Source organism: Rattus norvegicus, chromosome 1 (assembly GCF_021556685.1).
Source record: "Rattus norvegicus strain SHRSP/BbbUtx chromosome 1, alternate assembly SHRSP_T2T, whole genome shotgun sequence".
NCBI lineage: Eukaryota > Metazoa > Chordata > Mammalia > Rodentia > Muridae > Rattus > Rattus norvegicus.
Window position 1 is genome coordinate 174700973 of NC_141534.1, and position 21057 is coordinate 174722029.

General features: G+C 40.1%; 1 protein-coding gene and 1 pseudogene across 2 annotated transcripts; one reads left to right on the forward strand and one right to left on the reverse strand.

The window, feature by feature from the left end:
* Nucleotides 1-526: 526 nt before the first annotated feature.
* LOC148007789 (glyceraldehyde-3-phosphate dehydrogenase pseudogene) lies at nucleotides 527-11501 on the reverse strand (annotated as a pseudogene). Its single transcript, XR_015648820.1, has 2 exons — nucleotides 11471-11501; nucleotides 527-1614 (listed from the first exon to the last, which is right to left on the reverse strand). The product of XR_015648820.1 is annotated as a glyceraldehyde-3-phosphate dehydrogenase pseudogene (transcript).
* A 2339-nt stretch (nucleotides 11502-13840) lies between these two features.
* LOC148007790 (olfactory receptor 5P55) lies at nucleotides 13841-14779 on the forward strand. Its single transcript, XM_087610265.1, has one exon. It carries the CDS (start codon nucleotides 13847-13849, stop codon nucleotides 14777-14779), a length of 933 nt encoding a protein of 310 aa, XP_087466391.1. The 5' UTR covers nucleotides 13841-13846.
* The last annotated feature ends 6278 nt before the right edge of the window (nucleotides 14780-21057 follow it).

Genomic DNA, 21057 nt, shown 5'->3' on the forward strand with positions numbered 1-21057 from the left:
CATTCTCCTGGCTCTCTGAACTTATCTGCTGTTTTTTCCCATACCTGATCCTCCCCTTCTCCTTTCTTCCCCCTCAACTCCCTCAACAAGGTTGCTCCCTCCCTCTACATCCTGTGATTATTTTGTTCCCTCTTCTAAGTGGGCTTGAAGCATCCATGCTTTGATCTTCCTTCTTGTTAAGCTTCATATGGTCTTTGAGTTGTATTGTGGATATTCTCAGATTTTAAACTAATATACACTTATCAGCAAGTACATACTGTGTATGTCCTTTGTGGTCCGGGTTACCTCACTGAGAATAATATTTCTAGATCTGCTTGTAAAATTCATGAAGTCCATTTTTTTGATTAAATATTCTTTTTATTTTATTTTTTGGGTGTAGTGAACTTTATTGATGATATTCAGGAGAGAAGGAAGGGCTCCCTAGGCCCCTCCTGTTATTATGGGGTCTGGAATGGAATTGTGGGGGAGATGCTCAGTGTTGGGGACTGAGTTGGGATGGGGACTCCTCAGCAACAGAGGGCCTCTCTCTTGCTCTCAGTGTCCTTGCTGGGGTGGGTGGTCCAGGGTTTCTTACTCCTTGGAGGCCATGTAGGCCATGAGGTCCACCACCCTGTTTCTGTAGCCGTATTCATTGTCATACCAGGAAATGAGCTTTACAAAGTTGTCATTGAGAGCAATGCTAGCCCCAGCATCAAAGGTGGAAGAGTGAGAGTTGCTGTTGAAGTTGCAGGAGACAACCTGGTCCTCAGTGTAGCCCAGGATGCCCTTTAGTGGGCTGTCAGATGCCTGCTTCACCACCTTCTTGATGTCATCATACTTGGCAGATTTCTCTAGGTGGCATGTCAGATCCACAATGGATACAATGGGGGCAGGAACACAGACGGCCATGACAGTGAGCTTCCCATTCAGCTCTGGGATGACTTTGCCCACTGCCTTGGCAGCACCAGTGGATGCAGGGATGATGTTCTGGGCTACCCCATGGCCATCACACCACAGCTTTCCAGAGGGGCCATCCACAGTCTTCTGAGTGGCAGTGGTCATGGACTGTGGTCATGAGCCCTTCCACAATGCCAAAGTGGTCATGAATGACCTTGGCCAGGGGGGCTAAGCAGTTGGTGGTGCAGGATGCGTTGCTGACAATCTTGAGGGAGTTGTTATATTTCTTGTGGTTCATACTCATCACAAACATCGGGGCATCAGCTGAAGGGACAGAGATGATGACCCTATTGGCCACACTCTTCAAGTGAGCTCCAGCCTTCTCCATGGAGGAGAAGATGCCAGTAGACTCCATGATATACTCAGCACCAGTGTCACCCCATTTGATGTTAGCGGGATCTCACTCCTGTAAGATGGTGATGGGCTTCCCGTTGATGACAAGCTTCCCATTCTCAGCCTTGACTGTGCCATTGAACTTGCCATGGGTAAAGTCATACTGGAACATGTAGACCATGTAGTTGAGGTCAATGAAGGGGCCATTGATGGCAACAATGTCCACTTTGCCAGATGCAGAGCAGAAGGCAGCCCTGGTAACCAGGCGCTCAATACGGACACACCGACTTTCACCATCTTGTCTATGAGACGAGGCTGGCACTGCATGAGAAGATGTGGCTGTCCCTGGAAAAGGGAGGAGCAGAGAGCCTATTTTATTTTTTATTGGATATTTTTATTTACATTTCAAATGTTATTCCTTTTCCAGGTTTCCTGTCAATAAATCCCCTATCCCATCACTTAGCCCCTTCTTCTAAGAGGGTGTTTCTCCACCCAACCACCCACACTTATCTGCCTCCCTGCCCTGATATTCCCTACACTGGTGGGTCCAGCCTTGGCAAGACCAAGGGCTTCTCCTCCCATTGATGCTCAAAAAGGCCATCTTCTGCTACATATGCAGCTGGAGCCATGGGTCTGTCCATATGTACTTGGATGGTGGTTTAGTCCCTGGGAGCTTTGGTTGGTTGGTACTGTTATTTTTTTCCTCCATCTTTATTAAATTTGGTATTCCTTATTTACATTTCAATTGTTATTCCCTTTCCCGGTTTCCAGGCCAACATCCCCTTAACTCCTCCCGTCCCCTTCTATATGGGTGTTCCCCTCCCCATCCTCCCCCCGTGACTGCCCTGCCCCCAACAATCATGTTCACTGGGGGTTCAGACTTGGCAGGACCAAGGGCTTCCCCTTCCACTGGTGCCCTTACTAGGATATTCATTGCTACCTATGCAGTTGGAGCCCAGGGTCAGTCCATGTATAGTCTTTGGGTAGTGGCTTAGTCCCTGGAAGCTCTGGTTGGTTGGCATTGTTGTTCATATGGGGTCTCAAGCCCCTTCAAGCTCTTTCACTCATTTCTCTGAATCCTTCAACAGGGGTCCCGTTCTCAGTTCAGTGGTTTGCTGCTGGCATTCGCCTATGTATTTGCCATATTCTGGCTATGTCTCTCAGGAGAGATCTACATCCGGTTCCTGTCAGTCTGCACTTCTTTGCTTCATCCATCTTATCTAGTTTGGTGGCTGTATATGTATGGGACACATGTGGAGCAGGCTCTGAATGGGTATTCCTTCAGCCTCTCTTCTAAACTTTGCCTCCCTCTTCCCTCCCAAGGGTATACAAAGAAAGATTATTAAAAGCAGTAAGTTCAAATGACAGTGTACTTTGCTTTACAGAAGCTTTGCCATTTTATGAGGTCCCATTTGTTGATTCTTGATCTTAGAGCATATGCCATTGGTGTTCTTCAGGAAATTTTTCACTGTGCGTGAAAAATTTGAGGCTCTTCCCCACTTTCTCTTCTATTAGCTTCAGTGTATCGGGTTTTATGTGGAGGTTTTTGGTCTACTTGGACTTGAGCTTTCTACAGTGTCATAAGAATGGATTGATTTGCATTTTTCTATAGGCTGACCTCCAGTTGAACCAGCACCATTTGCTAAAAATGCCATCATTTCCCTCCCAACTAGATGGTATTGGATTCAATGTCAAATATCAGGTGACCATAGGTGTGTGGATTCATAACTGGGTTTTAAATTCTATTTCATTGATCTACCTGCCTGACCATAGTATTTTAAATCACAATTGCTCTGTAATACAGCTTGAGGTTGGGGAATCTTTATCCCCCCAGCCATTCTTTTATTGTTGAGAATAGTTTTTGCTATCCTGTGTTCTTTTTTATTCCAAATGACTTTGCAAATTGCTCTTTCTACCCTTATGAAGAATTGAGTTGGAATTTTGATGGGAATTGCATTGAGTTTCTAGATTGCTTTTGGCAAGATGGACATTTTTCCTATATTAATGCTGCCAATCCATCTTCTGAGATCTTCAATTTCTTTCTTCAGAGTCTTGAAGTTCTTGTCATACAAATCTTTCACTTACTTGGTTAGAGTCATACGAAGGTATTTTATATTGTTTGTGACTATTATGAGGGGTGTATTTTCCATAATTTACTTCTCAGACTGTTTATCCATAGAGTAGAGGAAGGCTATTGAGTAGTTTGAATTTTATATCTATCTTCTTAATACCAATACTCTTCAAACTATTCCACAAAATAAAAACAGAAGGAACACTACCAAATTCCTTCTATGAAGCCACAGTTATGCTTATACCTAAACCACACAAAGAACCTACAAAGAAAGAGAACTTCAGACCAATTTGCCTTATGAATATCAATGCAGAAATACTCAATAAAATTCTTGCAAACTTAATCCAAGAACACATCACAATGATCATTCACCACGATTAAGTAGGTTTCTTCCCAGGGATGCAGGGATGCTCAATATAAGAAAATACATCAATGTAATCCAGTATATAAACAAACTCAAAACAAAAAAAAAATCATATGATTATCTCATTAGATGCTGAAAAAGCATTTGACAAAATACAACACCCCTTCATGTTAAAAGATTGGAAAAATCAGGAATTCAAGGCCCATATCTAAATATTATAAAAGCAGTATACAGCAAACCAATGGACTGTGGGACAGTGAAAGGTACTCTGGTTCCCAGTTGAGGAGGCTTGAATGCCAGAGACTCTGAAGGGACAGCAGGCATTTTGCCTCACTCCCAGGAAACCAGAATCCATAGATTTGTTATCATCAGTTTTATAAGGGCAACCGCAGAAGCCCCTTCACAGACACCACCACAGGTCATGTAGTCTCAAGACAGATCTCCATTATAATGAGGTAGTTAAAGGCCTAGAGGCTTAGCCAGTAAATTTCCCTTCCCATACACTCCTTCATGAAAAAGATATTTAATCTCAGGTCTACTCGGAGAAGTGGGGTAGAGTTTTATTCATCTACTTTCTGCCATGACAATAAATGCCTCAAAATCACAGTGTCTCTTTTCATCAGGATCCATACTGGGGAGCCACAGAGAAGGCTTTTGCCTACAGAGCCACATTCTAATATCCCATAGAAAACCTCTCTGCATTCCCAGCCTCTGCAGCCACTCAGCTACAGCCAACCAGCGACTACCACTAAGACCAAGCCTACTGCCATCCAGGCAGGGACTCTCCCCAAGGGACCAGTCCGAGTCTCCTCCTCTATTCTCCTTGGTCCCAGGCGAGATCCAGCCTCGAGGGCCCTCACTCCTTTATCAGCTGTTCTGTGACATCCCAGCGGCACCTGGATCCCCGAGAGCCTGAGAATCAGATGGAACAGGCTTCTTGCAGGCCTCCTTTCAGGCCCAGAGCCAACTCTGGCTGTAGCCTACTCATAGACTGCACTTCCTCACCCTGGAGTGGTGTCCCGCAGCTTGCCACAGCCTGACATCCACCTGAGTAGCTCGAGCCCTGTGGTGGATACTGGACCCCACCATTAATCCTACATTAGACAACAACAAACTAAATGGAGAGGAACTTGAATCAATCCCACTAAAACCAGGAACAAGACAAGGCTGCTCACTCTCACCCTGTCTATTTAATATTATACTCAAAGTTCTAACCAGGGCAATTAGACAACAAAAGGAAGTCAAAGGGATACAAATTGGAAAGGAAGACATTAAGATATAACTATTTGCTGATTTAATAGTATACTTAAGTAACCCCCAAAGTTCCACCACAGAACTCCTACAGTTGATAACCAACTTAAACAAAGAGGCTGAATATAAAATAACTCAAACAAATCAGTAGCCTTCTTCTACTCAAAGGATAAACAGACTGAGAAATACATAAGGGAAATGACACCCTTCATAATAGTCTCAAATGATACAAAATATATTGTGATGACTCTTCAAGCAAGTGAAAGGTATGCATGACAAGAACCTCAAGTCTATGAAAAAAGAAATCAAAGAAAACCTCAGAATGTGGAAAGTTCTCCCATGCTCATAGATTGGTGGCATTAATATGGTGAAAATGGCCATCTTACCAAAAGCAATCTACAGATTTAATGCAATCCCACATCAATATTCGGACTCAATTCATCACAGAGATAGAAAAAACAAGTTTCAGCTTCATCTGAAGTAACAGAAATCCCAGGATAGCAAAAACCATTTTGAACAATAAAAGAAGTTTTGGGAAAATCACCATCCCTGACCTCAAGCTGTAGTAGAAGGCAATAGTGATAAAAACTGCACAGTGTTAGAACAGAGACAGATAGGTAGATCAAGAGAATTGAAGATCCAGAAATGAACCCATACACCTATGGTCACCTGATCTCTGACATAGATTCCAACACAATCCAGTGGAAAAAAGATGGCATTTTCAACAAATGGTGCTGGTTAACTTTCTGGTCAGCATGTATAAGAATGCAAGTTGAGTCATTCTTATTACCTGGTACAAAGCTCAAGGTCCTACACATAAAACCAGATACATGGAATCTTATAATGGGGAAGAGCCTTGAACATATTGGCCAGGGGAAATTTTCCTCAATAGAACACCGATGGCTCAAGCTCTAAGATCAACTGTAGAGAAATGGGATCTCATAAAATTCAAAAACTTCTGTAAGGCAAAGGACACTGTCAACATGACAAAATGGCAAACTCAAGATTGAGAAATGATCTTTATAAGACCTACATCCAATAGATGGCTAATATTTAATATACACAAAGAACTTAAGAAGTTAGACTGCAGAGAACCACATAACACAACCAAAGAATTCTCAACTGAAGAATCTTGAATGGCTGAGGCACCTAAAGAAATGTTCAACATCCTTAGTCATCAGAAAAGTGAAAATCAAAATTATCATGAGATTCCACCTCATACCAGTCAGAATTGCTAAGATTAAAAACTCAGGTGACTGTTTGTGCTTGCAAAGATGTGGAGAAAAAGGAGCACTCCTCCACTTCTGGTGTGTCTGCAAACTGGTACAACTACTCTGGAAATCAGTCTGGTAGTTCCTCAAAAAATTGTAAATACTTCTTCCTGAAGATGGCTATAGCACTCCTGGGCATATACCCAAAGTATATTCCAATATATATCAAGCACACCTGCTCATAGAAGCCTTATTTATAATAGCCAGAAGCGAAAAAAAACCCCAGATTTCTCTAATGAAAGAGTGGATACAGAAAATGTGATACATTTACCCAATGGAGTACAACTCAGCCATTAAGAACAATGATTTCATCAAGTTTGCCAATGGATGGAACTAGGAAATATCATCCTGAGTGAGGTAACCTAGTCACAAAAGAATAACATCATATGTACTCACAGAATAGTAGATATTAGCTCAAAAGCTCAGAATACCCATGATACAACTCATAGAACATATGAACCTTAAGAAGAAGGAAGACTGAAGTGAGGATGCTTCAATCCTATTTAGAAGTGGGAACAAAATAATCATGGGGTATAGAGGAAGGGAGAGACCTGGGAGGGAATGAGGAGGGGAGGGAAAAGAGGGTGCATGATCTGGTACAGGAAGAGACAGGCAACATGTATAGAGGGTCAAGAAATTAAACAAAAATATGTAGCAGTGGGGAATGGGGAACTGGGGGTAGCCACTAGATAGTTCCAGATGCCCAGGGAAACAAGAGGCTCCCAAGACCCAACAGGGATGACATTAGCTGAAATACCCAACAAATGGGAAGGAGAACCTGTATAGACCATTCAGAGGTTAGGCACATCCCCAGTTGAGGGATGGAGCCACCCACCCAAAAAATATAAAAATCAAAAATATAAATCCAAAATTGCTCCTGTATAAAGGAAATGTAGGGACAAATAGTGGAGTGGAGGTTGATGGAAAGGCCATCTAGAGGCTTCCTTACCTAGGGATCCTTCCTATCTGTAGACACTAAACCCAGACACTATTTTGGATGCCCAGAAGTGCTTGCTGACAAGAACCAGATATGGATGTCACCTGAGAGGCTCTGCTGGAGCCTAATCAATACAATCAACCATTGGATTGAGCCCTGGGACAGCAATGGATGCGTTTGGGGTAGGACTGAAGGAGCTGAAGGGGTTTGCAACCTAGAAGGAAGAACAACAAAATTAACCAACCAGACACCCCAGAGGTCCCAAGGACTAAACTACCAGCCACAGAGTACACACGGAGGAACCTTTGGCTCCAGCTGGATATATAGCAGAGGATTGTTTTATTGGGCACCACTGGGACCCCTTGGTCCTATGGGGATCAATGCCCCAGCATAGCGGAATGCTAGGATGATGATGTCAGAATGGATTAATTGAGTACTCTCACAGAGGCAAAGGGGAGGAAGGATGGGAGTTTTGTGGAGGGGAAGAGCATTTGAATGTAAATAAATAAAATAACCAATTATATATATGCATACATACATATACACACATACATATACATATATGTGTTTATGCACACATATATGTGTATATATTAAAGTAAGAAAGATAAAAATAGAAAATATTGTTCATTTATACTGTTGAATACTACTCAGATTTAAGAATGAGGACATCATGAGTTTTGCAGGAAATGGATGGAAGTAGAAAATATCATCCTGAGTGAGATAACTAAAACCCAAAAGGACAAGCAGTGATATGTACTGACTTATATGTGGATATTAGCCAAAAAGTAGAGAATACCCAGAATACCGTCCACAGAACTCAAGAAAGTTAACAAGCGAAGGACCCAAGTGTGAATGCCTCAATCCCACTCAAGAGGGAGAAGAAAGAAATCACAGAGCACAGACAGAGGGAGAGACCTAGATAGGAGAAGGGACAGAGAGGAGAATGGGGGAACATGATCAGATATTGTGGTAGGGGGCAGGAGTGACACAGTGAAGGCCAGCAGAATAAATGAAAACAGGCAACCTAGGGATGTAGTATATAGGTGGACCGTCTAGAATGTACCAGAGACTGGGAGGCAAGAAACTCTGAGGACTCAAAGGGTGGAATGTTGGATGAAGTACTCTACAGTGGGGAGGGAGAACTTGTGGAGTCCACTTCCAGTAGAGAGAGAGAACATCAAGTGGAGAGATGGGTTCATCCTACAGTCAAAAGCTCTGAACCAGAATTGTTTCTGTCTGAATGAACTGCGGGGACAAAAATGGAAAAGAGCCTCAGAGCTAAGAGATCCAGTGTAAGGCTCAAACTGGGACCCGAGGGGAGGCCCCAGGAACCTGACACTGTTACTGATGCTGTGGTGTACTTGCAGACAGGAGCCTAGGATGGATGCTCTCGGAGAGGCCCACAAGCATTTGAAAAAGTCAGATGCAGATACTAGCACCCATCTAATGGATGGATGGCAGGGATCCCTGTTGTTGAATTGAGAAAAAGCTGGAAGAGGCTGAGGAGGGCAGCCCCATGGGAAGAGCAGTAATCTCAAGTGACCTGGACCCCCAAGATCTCTCAGACACTGGGGCACCAACCAGGCAGCGTACCCCAACTGATATGAGGACCTAGATAACAGAAAGTAGAGGACTGCCTGGTCTGGCCTCAGTGAGAGAAGATGCACCTAACTGTCGAGAGACTTAAGGCACCAGAGAATAGGGAGTTCTGATGGTATGGGTTCGTGTGTGTGGGTGGAGACATCTTTTTGGAGATGGTGATTGGGAGAGGAGTCATGGGATAGGGAGCAGTCAGTGGCTGATCAGGTGGGGGATGAAGACTGGACTATAAAAAGGGATTAAAGAATAATTTTTTGATTCAATGATTATTATAATTGAAAAATAATATGAAATTATCTCAAACTAACCAGATTAATTATTTTCTTTCTTTATTTTTTTAAATTAATTTTACACTCTAGATTTTATTCCCCTCCCGGTCCATCCCCGCAGGTTCCACATCCCATACCTCATTCCTGCCCCACCTCCACCCACTCTCCCCCAGATCCACAAGCATGTCCCCACCCCAACCACCCCACCAAACCTCTAAACTTACTGGGACCTCCAGTCTCTTGAGGGTTAGGTGCATCTTCTCTGTGTGAACCCAGACCCGGGAGTCCTCTGCTGTATATGTGTTTGAAGCTTCATTTCAGCTGGTGTATGCTGCCTGGTTGGTGATCCAGTGTCTAAGAGATCTCAGGGGTCCAGGTTAATTGAGAGTGCTGGTCCTCTTACAGGGTTTCCCTCCTCCTTAGCTTCCTCAGCTTTCCTCTAATTCAACCAGAGGGGTCAGCATCTTCTGTTCATTGGTTGGGTGCACATATCTGCATCTGATTCTTTCAGCTACTTGTTAGGTCTTTTGGAGAGCAGTCATGGTAGGTCCCTTTTTGTGAATGCCCCATAGCTTCAGTAATGGTGTCAAATCTTTGGGTCTCGCCTTGAGCTGGATCACACTTTGGGCCTTCTTTTCCTCAGGCTCTTCTCCATTCCCATCCCTGCATTTCTTTCAGACAGGAAGAATTATGGGCCAGAGCTTTGGCTATGGGATAGCAACACCGTCCCTCACTTGATGCCCTGTCTATCAGCTGGAGATGGATTCAATAAGTTCTCCCCACTGTAGGGCCTTTCATCACTGTGGGTCTCCTTTGAGTCCTGAGACTCTCTCACTTCCCAGGTCTCTGGTACATTCCAGAGGGTCCTCCCAATCTCCTTCCTCCTGAGGTCACTTGTTTTCATTTTTTTTGTCTGGTCCTCAGGGCTTCAGTCCTTTCCCCCCCACCCAATTCCAGATCATGTTCCCCTCTTCCCCATCCCCCCTTTATTTTCAATGTTAAATATTCTTTGTTGTATGTTTCACTCCCAAGAAAGCAAAGCAAAAGAATCCCATTGAATGCTATGCCATGTGGGTATCACCTGGGGAGGGCAAGCCAGGAGTTAATGAATCATCTGGTTCTATAAGCCATCTCTGTATAAGAAACCCATGGACTTTCTCTTAAGAGGCTAGTAACAATAATCCCTGAAGGTTTGCCTGGTTTGATTAAGCCTTTGTCCCCCTTTCTTAACATGTGCACAAAGACACCCAAACTTATATTTTCTGCATGTGTGTGGCTAAGCTACATGACCTGTGAGTACACTAATACAGAGTGTGCAATCCTGACTTTCTCTATGGAAATAAAGTGCATCTATTTCATAAACTCCTCTTTGGATTTCAGTGTCAGTATTGACTCTAAGTGGTAAATGAAAGACTGATGGACTTTATTAGGGTAGATATTTTTAATAACTCAAGAAGAATTTGAAACTTAGGAAAGTATTTTAAAGAGTTTGGGCTCTTGACCCTTGTGGAAAACATGACCTTGGCAAAAAGCACTGTGCAGTGGTTTCTTGGCACATGTAGACCGGGATACATAAGGCATATGGGAACTGTGTGGATGATGTATGGTAACTTGTATTGTTGTTATTCTTAAGGAGATGAATGAGACAAGGAGAGGAAGTAAGAAGAAACAGCCTGATTTCAACTAGGTAAGTTTCCCACCATAGTGACTGATCCTTTGAGGGAAAGGATATTAGAGTGGTCAGCATCCCTGACCTCAGGTGATAAACATGAAAGCCAAAACAGAGTTCTAGATACTGATTGTTCAGTGGAAAAGCAAAGCAAAGCAAAAATGATTCTATGTATTATGCTTTTGAATAGGAGAGTTCAGAAATGTGATTGTATAGGCATTGTACTGCTTGTCTTATTTTGGATTTGTGGTAAAATTACCTGACATATTGAAAGCAAAACTATAGTCACAAAACTACTAAACAATTCTAACACTACTCACACTTTATTTGATTTTTCTTAAATGAGGAGATGCTTAATTCTTTTGTGTGAATAAGGACCTCTGGCATTTCAGAAATATCTCCTCCTTTAATCTCAGAACAAAGCTAAATTATGAGATCAATTCTCTCATTATTCAAGTTAAAAATGTACTGAGTATCAAAGAGTTTTAAGTGTCATGTGAAATTTAATAAGTTAAAAAAGATATTTAATAAGCTTAATATAGACATCTTGTGTGTCTGCCTTCTTGCCTTCTATTACAATTACACAGTCAGCATCAAATAGTTAGCGTTAGTCAGAATGAGATCAGAGTTGCATTTTAAACTCTGTTTGAGCCACAAGGAAGACCATGAAGGGTGCTTGGTGCTTGGTGCTTGGTTCTTGGTCTGTTCTTCAGCACTCACTGCATTCAATCTGAAGAAGAAGACTTCAAGAAAGCTGGAAAACATACCATAGGTGGAATGGACAAAGGATTCATTCATGGGTGCTTTCTTTTAGAAAAGTGAAAGCAAAGAAGGTGTGACGTGTTCCAACATCTCAATAATTTTATCTAAACAGTTGAAGTTTTGTACCATTAAACATATGGCAAATAATTAGTAAGTTTAAAAGATGAACTTCTAATGACAGAGCTAATGTGGAAGGCATTAAGCTATCTGGTACTATAGTAACTTAAACAGGAAGATCTATTAAAGAAGAGATGGGACATTCTTGGATACTGATTCAGTGAACTTCCCAGTTCACCAAGTTAGTTGATCAATTGCACCAGCAAATTAATTATATGCTTATTTACTGTGAGAAAATGTAAGTGAATCTATGCATTTAGTAGACATTTATTACTAATATTGTTATGCCTGGTAAAAGTGTAACTCCTTGAGAATTGATAATATTGTAAGCAGACTATTACACTTATATGAATATCATACCATGTTTTGGGAGATGAAAAATATTAATACCTTTAATCAAAATGCAGTCAACAGAACCCATCAATGAATGATAGGGCCCAATTGGCAATTAGTATTTTCGCTATTGTAAATATTAATGGTGAACATACCATGAAGCACAGAGCACACTTTATTCAAATTGTTGCCTTTAGAAAAATAACTAAATGTGGAATTATGTAAATACATCTGAACCATGCAGGGTGACACATGTCTCTTACCTCATATTGAAGTAGGGGTATCACAAGTTTGAGATGAGCTGGGACTTGTCTATGTATAGCAAGACATTTTTTTTGGTTCTTTTTTTTTTTTTTTTGGAGCTGGGGACCGAACCCAGGGCCTTGCGCTTCCTAGGCAAGCGCTCTACCACTAAGCTAAATCCCCAACCCCGCAAGACATTTTTTGAAAAAGAGCTCTTTCTCCAGATGACTTTTTAAAATGTATATTAAAAATTAAAAAAGGTACATAGAAAGATATGTGGTAAATATCTATTGATTGGAATGTGTGATAGGAACTATATGTCAAAGGAATTTTCAAGTGTTTTCTCCATCTGTACCATTCAATTTTTATTTAAAATTGAGAAATTGAGGCATGAAATATATTGTTTTGTAACATATTACAAGAAATATTTAATTAACTTTATTCTTTCTGAGGCCTTGTTTTGTGGGCAGGGAACATAAATTGCAGGTACTCTTGGCAGAACCTATTAACTACAGTAATTATACATATACTTAAACGAAAGTTTTAGCACATTTTCACCTAAATACTGGGTGTTTAAGACAAAGATAAAAGTTATTGATGTAATATTTGCTGAGAATGAAAGGCTATGGTGGATATCAGGGTTAGTATGAGAACTGCATCGAAAGATTGTGAGAAACACAGTTAAATGAAGGGAGAAATCAGAAAGAATAGTGAGTATTATGCAAATGACATTGTAGTTCATCATGAAGACCGAAATAATGTCAGAAGAATTAACCTTTGGCATTGTGTTCTTTTTATTTGAAATAATTCATTATGCCATAGTATCATAAACTGTAAAAAAATTAATGTGAGTTAGAAGGTAAATAAGCAGGCAGAATAAAAATAACCAGGTATTTAAACCAAATGGGGACACAGAGAATAGAAAAAGGAGATGAAAAAGGAAAAAAAAAACCCTGAAAATAAATTAGACAAATCAATAAGATTTTTTCAGGATAGAGTATAATGTGAGGAAGATGGCCAGGGAAGTGACAAAGTTGTAGACATGATATTGTGAATGACTGGAGACGGGCCTTGGAGAGATAGTTTATCAGTTAATAGAACTGGCTGTCCTTGTAAAAGAAACAGATTAAACTTTCAGCATTGACATGATGGTTTACAACCGTCCATAACTCTACTTCCAGGAAATTCAATGCCCTCATCTCATCTCCATGGATAAGACATGCATCTGATGTGCAGACATATGTTCAAACAAAACAAAAACATATAAAAATAAATACATAGAATATAAAATATTGGTGGAGAGGTTAAGGAAGACTATAGAAGACAAAGTTTGAGGTGTTTAATGATATTTCTAATTCATTTGAGCATGAGGAGAATCTCAAGAGATCATTGAAATTATGGACCTCAACACCGAGGGAAAGATCTCTGAAGTCAAGGTTTGAGGGTACTTTGTATAAAGAAAGAAAGGTAATGGGAAAAAAATGCTGAGACAATTATACAGAGTTTATTGAAAGAAGAAGGAACAAAGTCCCCAATTCTTTAAAGCATAGATATTTATATTTGATCAAAGGAAGAGATTATTATTTTATCTGTGGATTAATAAAAGAAAAAACATAGGAAACATTGAAAAAACAATACCAAAATAAAGAATTTCTCATTTCCCTCAACAGGGACATTTCATTCCTGAGATGGAGCCTCAAAACCACACCACTGTGACAGAGTTCATCCTTTTGGGGTTAACAGAGAATTCCACACTGCGTGTCATCCTATTTATGACATTTCTAGGGATATATGCTGTTACTTTAGTGGGCAATTTCAGCATCATCAGTTTAATAAGAAGCTGCCCCCAACTCCACACACCCATGTATCTGTTCCTTAGCCATCTGGCTTTTGTGGACATTGGCTTTTCCACATCAATCACGCCTACAATGTTTACAGGATTTCTTGGACATGAAATGATAATCTCTGTAGCTGCTTGTGAAGCCCAATTCTGTATCACAGTGACATTTGGGACAGCTGAGTGCTTCCTCCTAGCTGCCATGGCCTATGACTGCTATGTGGCCATCTGCTCACCCCTGCTTTATTCAACACATATGTCCCCCAGGATCTGCTTCCTTTTAGTTGGAGCTTCCTATGTGGGTGGCTGTGTGAATTCATGGACATTTACTAGTTGTCTGTTGAGTCTGTCCTTCTGTGGACCAAATCAGATAGATCATTTTTTCTGTGATTTCCCTGCCGTGTTGAAACTTTCTTGCTCAGATGTCTCCATTATTGGAATGATTCCTTCTATCTCTGCTGGAACCATCATTGTGGTCACAGTGTTTGTCATAGCTGTCTCCTACACCTACATCCTCATCACCATTCTGAAGATGCGCTCCACTGAGGGCCGACAAAAGGCCTTCTCCACCTGCACCTCTCACCTCACTGCAGTCACTCTATACTATGGAACTATTACCTTCATTTATGTGATGCCCAAGTCAAACTACTCTACTGAACAGAACAAGATACTGTCTGTATTCTACACAGTAGTCATTCCCATGCTTAACCCACTCATCTACAGTCTGAGGAACAGAGATGTAAAAGAGGCTCTTAGGAAGGCCATCATCAGAATATTTCCATAGACTGTAAGGATTTTATATATGCATGTCACTATTAGTACCGAGTAAGTTCTCAACTGATTGTGTAAGTTAATGTCCTATCTATTTGCATCAGCTTTCCCTTCCTACACTTGTATGTAGTAAGAAGACATCTTAGGATCTGTCAAGTTATAATAACACAGCAATAATCTTTCCTATTATGAAATAATTGAATGTGTCAAGATGTTTTATTCATTTAATTTATGAATGAAACAATTCAATCTTGCCTATTTAAGTACATGATATAAATCAATTGCACGGGGAACCCATTTATTATGAAAAAAACAAATAATGTGGCCAATGACATTGTTATTACTTTTTTTTTTGCAAAATAACTGTCTGGACAGTGAAAATAAATGTTGATACATCATATAATCATGAAGCAACAGAGATATGAGATCAATAGTAACATTCAGAAAGTTAGAAATGAATAGTTTTTGGGTTTACATTTAGTTTGTATAATACATTAATTAGGTTGGCACTTTTTTTTTTACAGAGGTGGCTATCAAGCATTGAGGAAATCAGGCAGTTTCTCCAGAGAGATGTAGAGCCCTTCCCTTTGATTTTATATTTTATGTAACATGAGTGTTGATTCAATTCTTGTATCGTGTTGTGATAAATCTAAGGTTGTAAGCACTGTTGTGATATCCAAGATTTGTCCATAGTAATCAAGACTTAATAATCTTTGAGGAAAGTTGGTTTTGTAAAGACTATATAGTTTATGCATGCCTTAGGTAGGTTATACCTGGAAAAATTGGCTTCATTCCTACATTGGAGGACATAAAATTTTAGCATCATACTTGTACAAATTTGTTAGCATTCCACATATATTAAAATACACATTAATATCAGACTTCTGACATAATGGTACATATAACAAATTAGAAGACCATTCTATAAATTAAAGTATTTTGATTAATGCTTCCACATCAATCATAAATCTGGGTCTATGAAGAAATTAGGATTAACAACTCTTCCCATATAATAACCCAGAGATGATGCTACAGGTTACAGTATACAGTTTTATTGTACATAGTATCTTTTTGCCTGACACATTTATGACCTTATCATCAGTCTGGAAAAGCTAAAGTGAAAATGGTTTTCAAATAGGAACTGCAGAGAATGGACTTAAGTTAGTGTTTATTTTCTTTTAAAGCAAGATTTAGAATCTGATTTCCCATGGCAATAGAGCTAGTGATAAAAGGACTTGGAGATACTATTTTACTAACTAATAGAAAGAAAAATATTTATAATTTACGAAGTGAAATGAAAAATTATATATATATGCAAAATATGACAATTATTCCAGCCTTAAAACTACTCATATCTTAATATTTATTGCCTTCAAGTGAATACAAAAATTAAGACAATTAAATAAATGATGAGAAGGACTTTTCACAGAGTGAAAATGAAAACCTTTAGCTTTTCTCTGAGAAACAAGAGGGCATTCCTTCTCTCATTTATGGAGAATAATCCTCTTGTCAGAAAGAAAATCCCCATGAACAAGTCAAGTTTCCTTTCACTTCAGTTAGCACCTTGCAAACAGGAGGGATACAGTCCTCCAAGGGCTATTCTGTCAGGGTTTTTGGAGACACATCTGTTCATATGATCTTAATATCTATTCAGTGTCAGGTATCATGATGGCAAGGAGAAAATTAAGCAATTTTCTCACCTAAAATAATCCATATACTATATCGAAGTCCTGCGTTTCTTTACCCAGAAATGTTTGGGCATTTATGCCTGTGATTTAAATAAGAGCAAATAAAAAATAGTACTCAAAGTCCCTGTGGTCAAAACATTTGCATCTCCCAATATTGTTGAGGCAAGCAGGATCTCATCTGAAGAGTCATGTTACTATGCACAGTAAGGTCTTTCAGTGGGTCAGCCTATAAGTGAAGAAAAATACACCAATGGCTTTATGTTAAAGAAAATAAACAAGTGTGTAGCCAGAAAATTATTGTGTACACAAAAGGAAGCATATTCAGATGCTTGGCCTTCTGGAACCACTCCAAAGAGAAGTAGGAATGGTGACTGATAATGTGAACCCTCAGCACATTTACGGAAGATTTCATCTAGTTCAAATGATTCAAACATTTCATATACTTGGCTTTTCCCTTACTGGCTAGTGGCATGGTGGTGCTTAGATGCTTCAGTATAGATTCTTAAGTTATTATATTATAAGTTAGGAAGAAAGGGGTTGAAGACACATAATGAAAGGCTTACCCTTCTTATTTTATTCCTCTTTAATAAAATGAAGAACAAGTGAAACTAATCATTTCATTACTTCCTTTTCTATCCATCATTTCAGTGATGCTTTTCAATTTGACTGAAAGGCTATCAGAAAGTACTATGCTAGCACACTAACTCTACTGAAGCTTGTCAGGCTCTGTACATTGGATGTTCATTTGGGAACAAATGTCTTTATTTTTAGTATACAAGCAATAAGTATTCAGAAGCACACCAAAGACTATGTATGTTCTGCGGGGGAAGGCTAGCCAGACAATAATCATTCCATAAGGCAAACTCTTGAACTTATTTAAAAGGGACACTCAGTGGGGGAAAAAGAACTCAGCGTCTAGCTCTAGAAGATACACAGCGCCCCAAGTAGAGGGACAGGATTGCCAAATAACAGTCAAAAATTCCTACCTAGAATTTTTTCTGTCTAAAAGAACCTCTGGGACAAAAAAGAAGAATACACTAAAGGAAATGTTGTCAGGTGACCAGCCCAAGTTGGGATTCATCTCATGTGGTGGTGGTGGGGCATGACACTAAGGCCTGTACTATTACTGATGCTATGGTATGCTTACAGACAGGAGCCTAGCATGACTGTTCTCTACGAGGCCCTACCAGTAGCTGACTGGGATAGATGAAGATACTTAAACCTAACCAATGGACTAAAGTTAGGGACACTTATGGAGGAATTAGGGGAAGGATTAAAGGAGCTGAAGGGAAGGGTGAATCTATAGGAAGACCAGCAGTCTCAACCATCTCAGACCTCTGGGAGCTCCCACAGATTGAGTTATCAACCAGGCAGCATACACAGGCTGCAGAGACCCCTGGCACATTTTTAGAAGAGGACTGCCTAGTTTAGCCTCAGTGGGAGAAGATGTGCCTAACCCTTGAAAGGTTTGAGGCCCCAGGGATGGAGGATGTCCCTGCAGGGGTTGGGAGTTCACTCTCTCAGAGAGAGGCAATGGGTGAGGAACTGTGTGAGGGGGTACTGGGAAATTGATGAAATGTAAATAAATAAAATAGTTAATTAAATAAAAGGGACAAACAATAGTGGTCTCCAAGGTTTTGTCATGTTTGAGGAGAATCCCTTTTCTCTCATGATGTATAGATACCTAACCCCATCCTTACTATGTATAGTTATTAAGTTTCTTGGTCATAAGATTCTTTCAATTATTCATTCTACAAAATGTTCAGCCTCTAGCAATTTAGACAAATTAATTGAATAACTCTACTTATGAAACCTTATCATAATTCTATGTAAACACTTTGTTCTTAAATGCAAGTAGAAGAATTTGGGAGGAAGGCGAATTATTTGTTCAGGAAGAAAGTAAATGAAAAACTAATTTTGCCCATTTCAGCATTTATCTTGTAGAAAGCATGCCATCCATTAGAGAGGCACTGTAGTGGCTACTTGCCCACCTAGGCCAGTCTGTTTAAGTTCACTTAGGAGAGTATGGATGATTTTTGGCAGCCAAAACCATTGCTGAGTTTAAAGAGCTAAGTCTATGAAAAGGCCATCAGAATAAAAGGCAGGCCTTTGGTTGGATTAGGCTTGCACTTCTATCGTTTGATAAGATCATAGATGACAGGTGCATTGAGAGAAGGGGTATTTGAGTGTTTGGAGTCTCTGATTCAGGTTCAGAAGCATTAAACTAGTAGAAAACTCTGGACCTTAAGTATCCAGTGGCAATGATAGAAAAATTAAGAATCAGTCAGTATTATTACACACATGGATGGCTTAGTTAAGTACTGGGGAGATATCAGACTATACTTGTGTAATGTGTAATCTCAGAGTCATTTTGATTTGCATTTCCCTGATGATAAAGGATGTTGAATATTTCCTCTTTTCATTTTATTAGTTATTTTATATATTTACATTTCAAATGTTATCCCACTTCTCAGTTTCCCCTCCACAAACACCCTCCCCTCCTGCTGCTCCTGCCTCTATGATCATGCATCCTCACCTACCCACCCACCCACTCCTGCCTCAGCACTATCGCATTCACCTACAATGTGAGGCTCCATAGGACCAAGGGGCTCCCATCCTAGTGCTGCCTGTTAAGACAATCATCTGCTGCATATCCAACTAGAGCCATGTGTCCCCTCATATGTACTCTTTGGTTTTTTTTTTTTAGTTCCTGGGAGACCTGGAGGCTCTGGTTGGTTGATATTCTTGTTCTTCCTATTGGGTTGTGAACTTCTTCAGCTCCTTCAGTCTTTGCCCTAATTTCTACACTGGGATCCCTGTGCTCAGTCTGATGTTTGGCTGTGTGTGTCCGCAGCTCTATTGGTCAGGCTCTGGCAGAGTCTCTCAGGGGACAGCTTGACCAAGCTCCCGTCCGCAAGCTCTTCTTGGTATCAGCAATATTGTCTGGGTTTGGTGTCTGTAGATGGAAAGGATCCCTAGGTGCAGCAGTGTCTGGATGGCCTTTCCTTCAGTCTCTGCTCTAAATTTTGTCCCTGCAATTCCTTTTGACAGGAGAAATTCTGGATTAATATTTTTGAGGTGGGTGTATGGCCCAACCCTCAACTGGGGGCTGTGCCTATCCATTGGATATAGTCTCTACAGGTTCTCTCTACTCTTTGTTGTGTATTTTGGCTAATGTCCTTCCTGTTAGGTCCTAGGAACCTCTTGGGTCCCTGGAATCTGGTACTTTCCAGTGGCTACCCAAAGTTCCTTTTCCTCCACTCCTACACATCTCATTTCAAATTCCTGAGCCCAGGTCCAGATGGGTTCAGTGCAGAATTCTATCAGACCTTCATAGAAAACCTCATACCAATACTATTCAAACTATTCCACAAAATTGAAACAGATGAAGCGCTACCGAATTCCTTCTATGAAGCCACAATTACTCTTATACCTAAACCACACAAAGACACAACAAAGAAAGAGAACTTCTGACCAATTTCCCTTATGAATATTGACGCAAAAATACTCAATAAAATTCTTGCAAACTGAATCTAAGAGCACATCAAAATAATCATCCACCATGATCAAGTAGGCTTAATCCCAGGCTTGCAAGGAGGGTTTAATATATGGAAAACCATCAACATAATCCATTATATAAAGAAACTGAAAGAACAAAACCACATGATCATTTCATTAGATGCTGAGAAAGCATTTGACAAAATTCAACACCCCTTCATGATAAAAGTCCTGGAAAGAATAGGAATTCAAGGCCCATACCTAAACATAGTAAAAGCCATATACAGCAAACCAGTAGCTAACATTAAACTAAATGGAGAGAAACTTGAAGCAATCTCACCAAGACCAGGGACTAGATAAAGCTGCCCACTCTCTCCCTACTTATTCAATATAGTTCTTGAAGTTCTAGCCAGAGCAATCAGACAACAAAAGGAGATCAAAGGGATACAGATTGGAAAAGAAGAAGTCAAAATATTACTATTTGCAGATGATATGTTAGTATATTTAAGTGATCCCAAAAGTTCCACCAGAGAACTACTAAACCTGATAAAAACCTTCAGCAAAGTGACTGGGAATAAAATTAACTCAAATAAGTCAGTAGCCTTCCTCTACACAAAAGAGAAACAAGCCGAGAAAGAAATTAGGGAAACAACACCCTTCATAATAGTCCCAAATAATATAAAATACCTCGGTCTGACTTTAACCAAGCATGTGAAAGACCTGTATGATAAGAACTTCAAGCCTGTGAAGAAAGAAGTTGAAGAAGACCTTAGAAGATGGAAAGGTCTCCCATGCTCATGGATTGGCAGGATTAATATAGTAAAAATGGCTATTTTACCAAAAGCGATCTACAGATTCAATGCAATCCCCATCAAAATACCAATCCAATTCTTCAGAGAGTTAGACAGAACAATTTGCAAATTCATCTGGAATGACAAAAAACCCGGGATAGCTAAAACTATCCTCAACAATAAAAGGACTTCCAGGGGAATCAATATCCCTAAACTCAAGCAGTATTACACAGCAATAGTGATAAAAAGTGCATGGTATTGGTACAGATACAGACAGATAGACCAGTGAAATAGAATTGAAGACCCAGAAATGA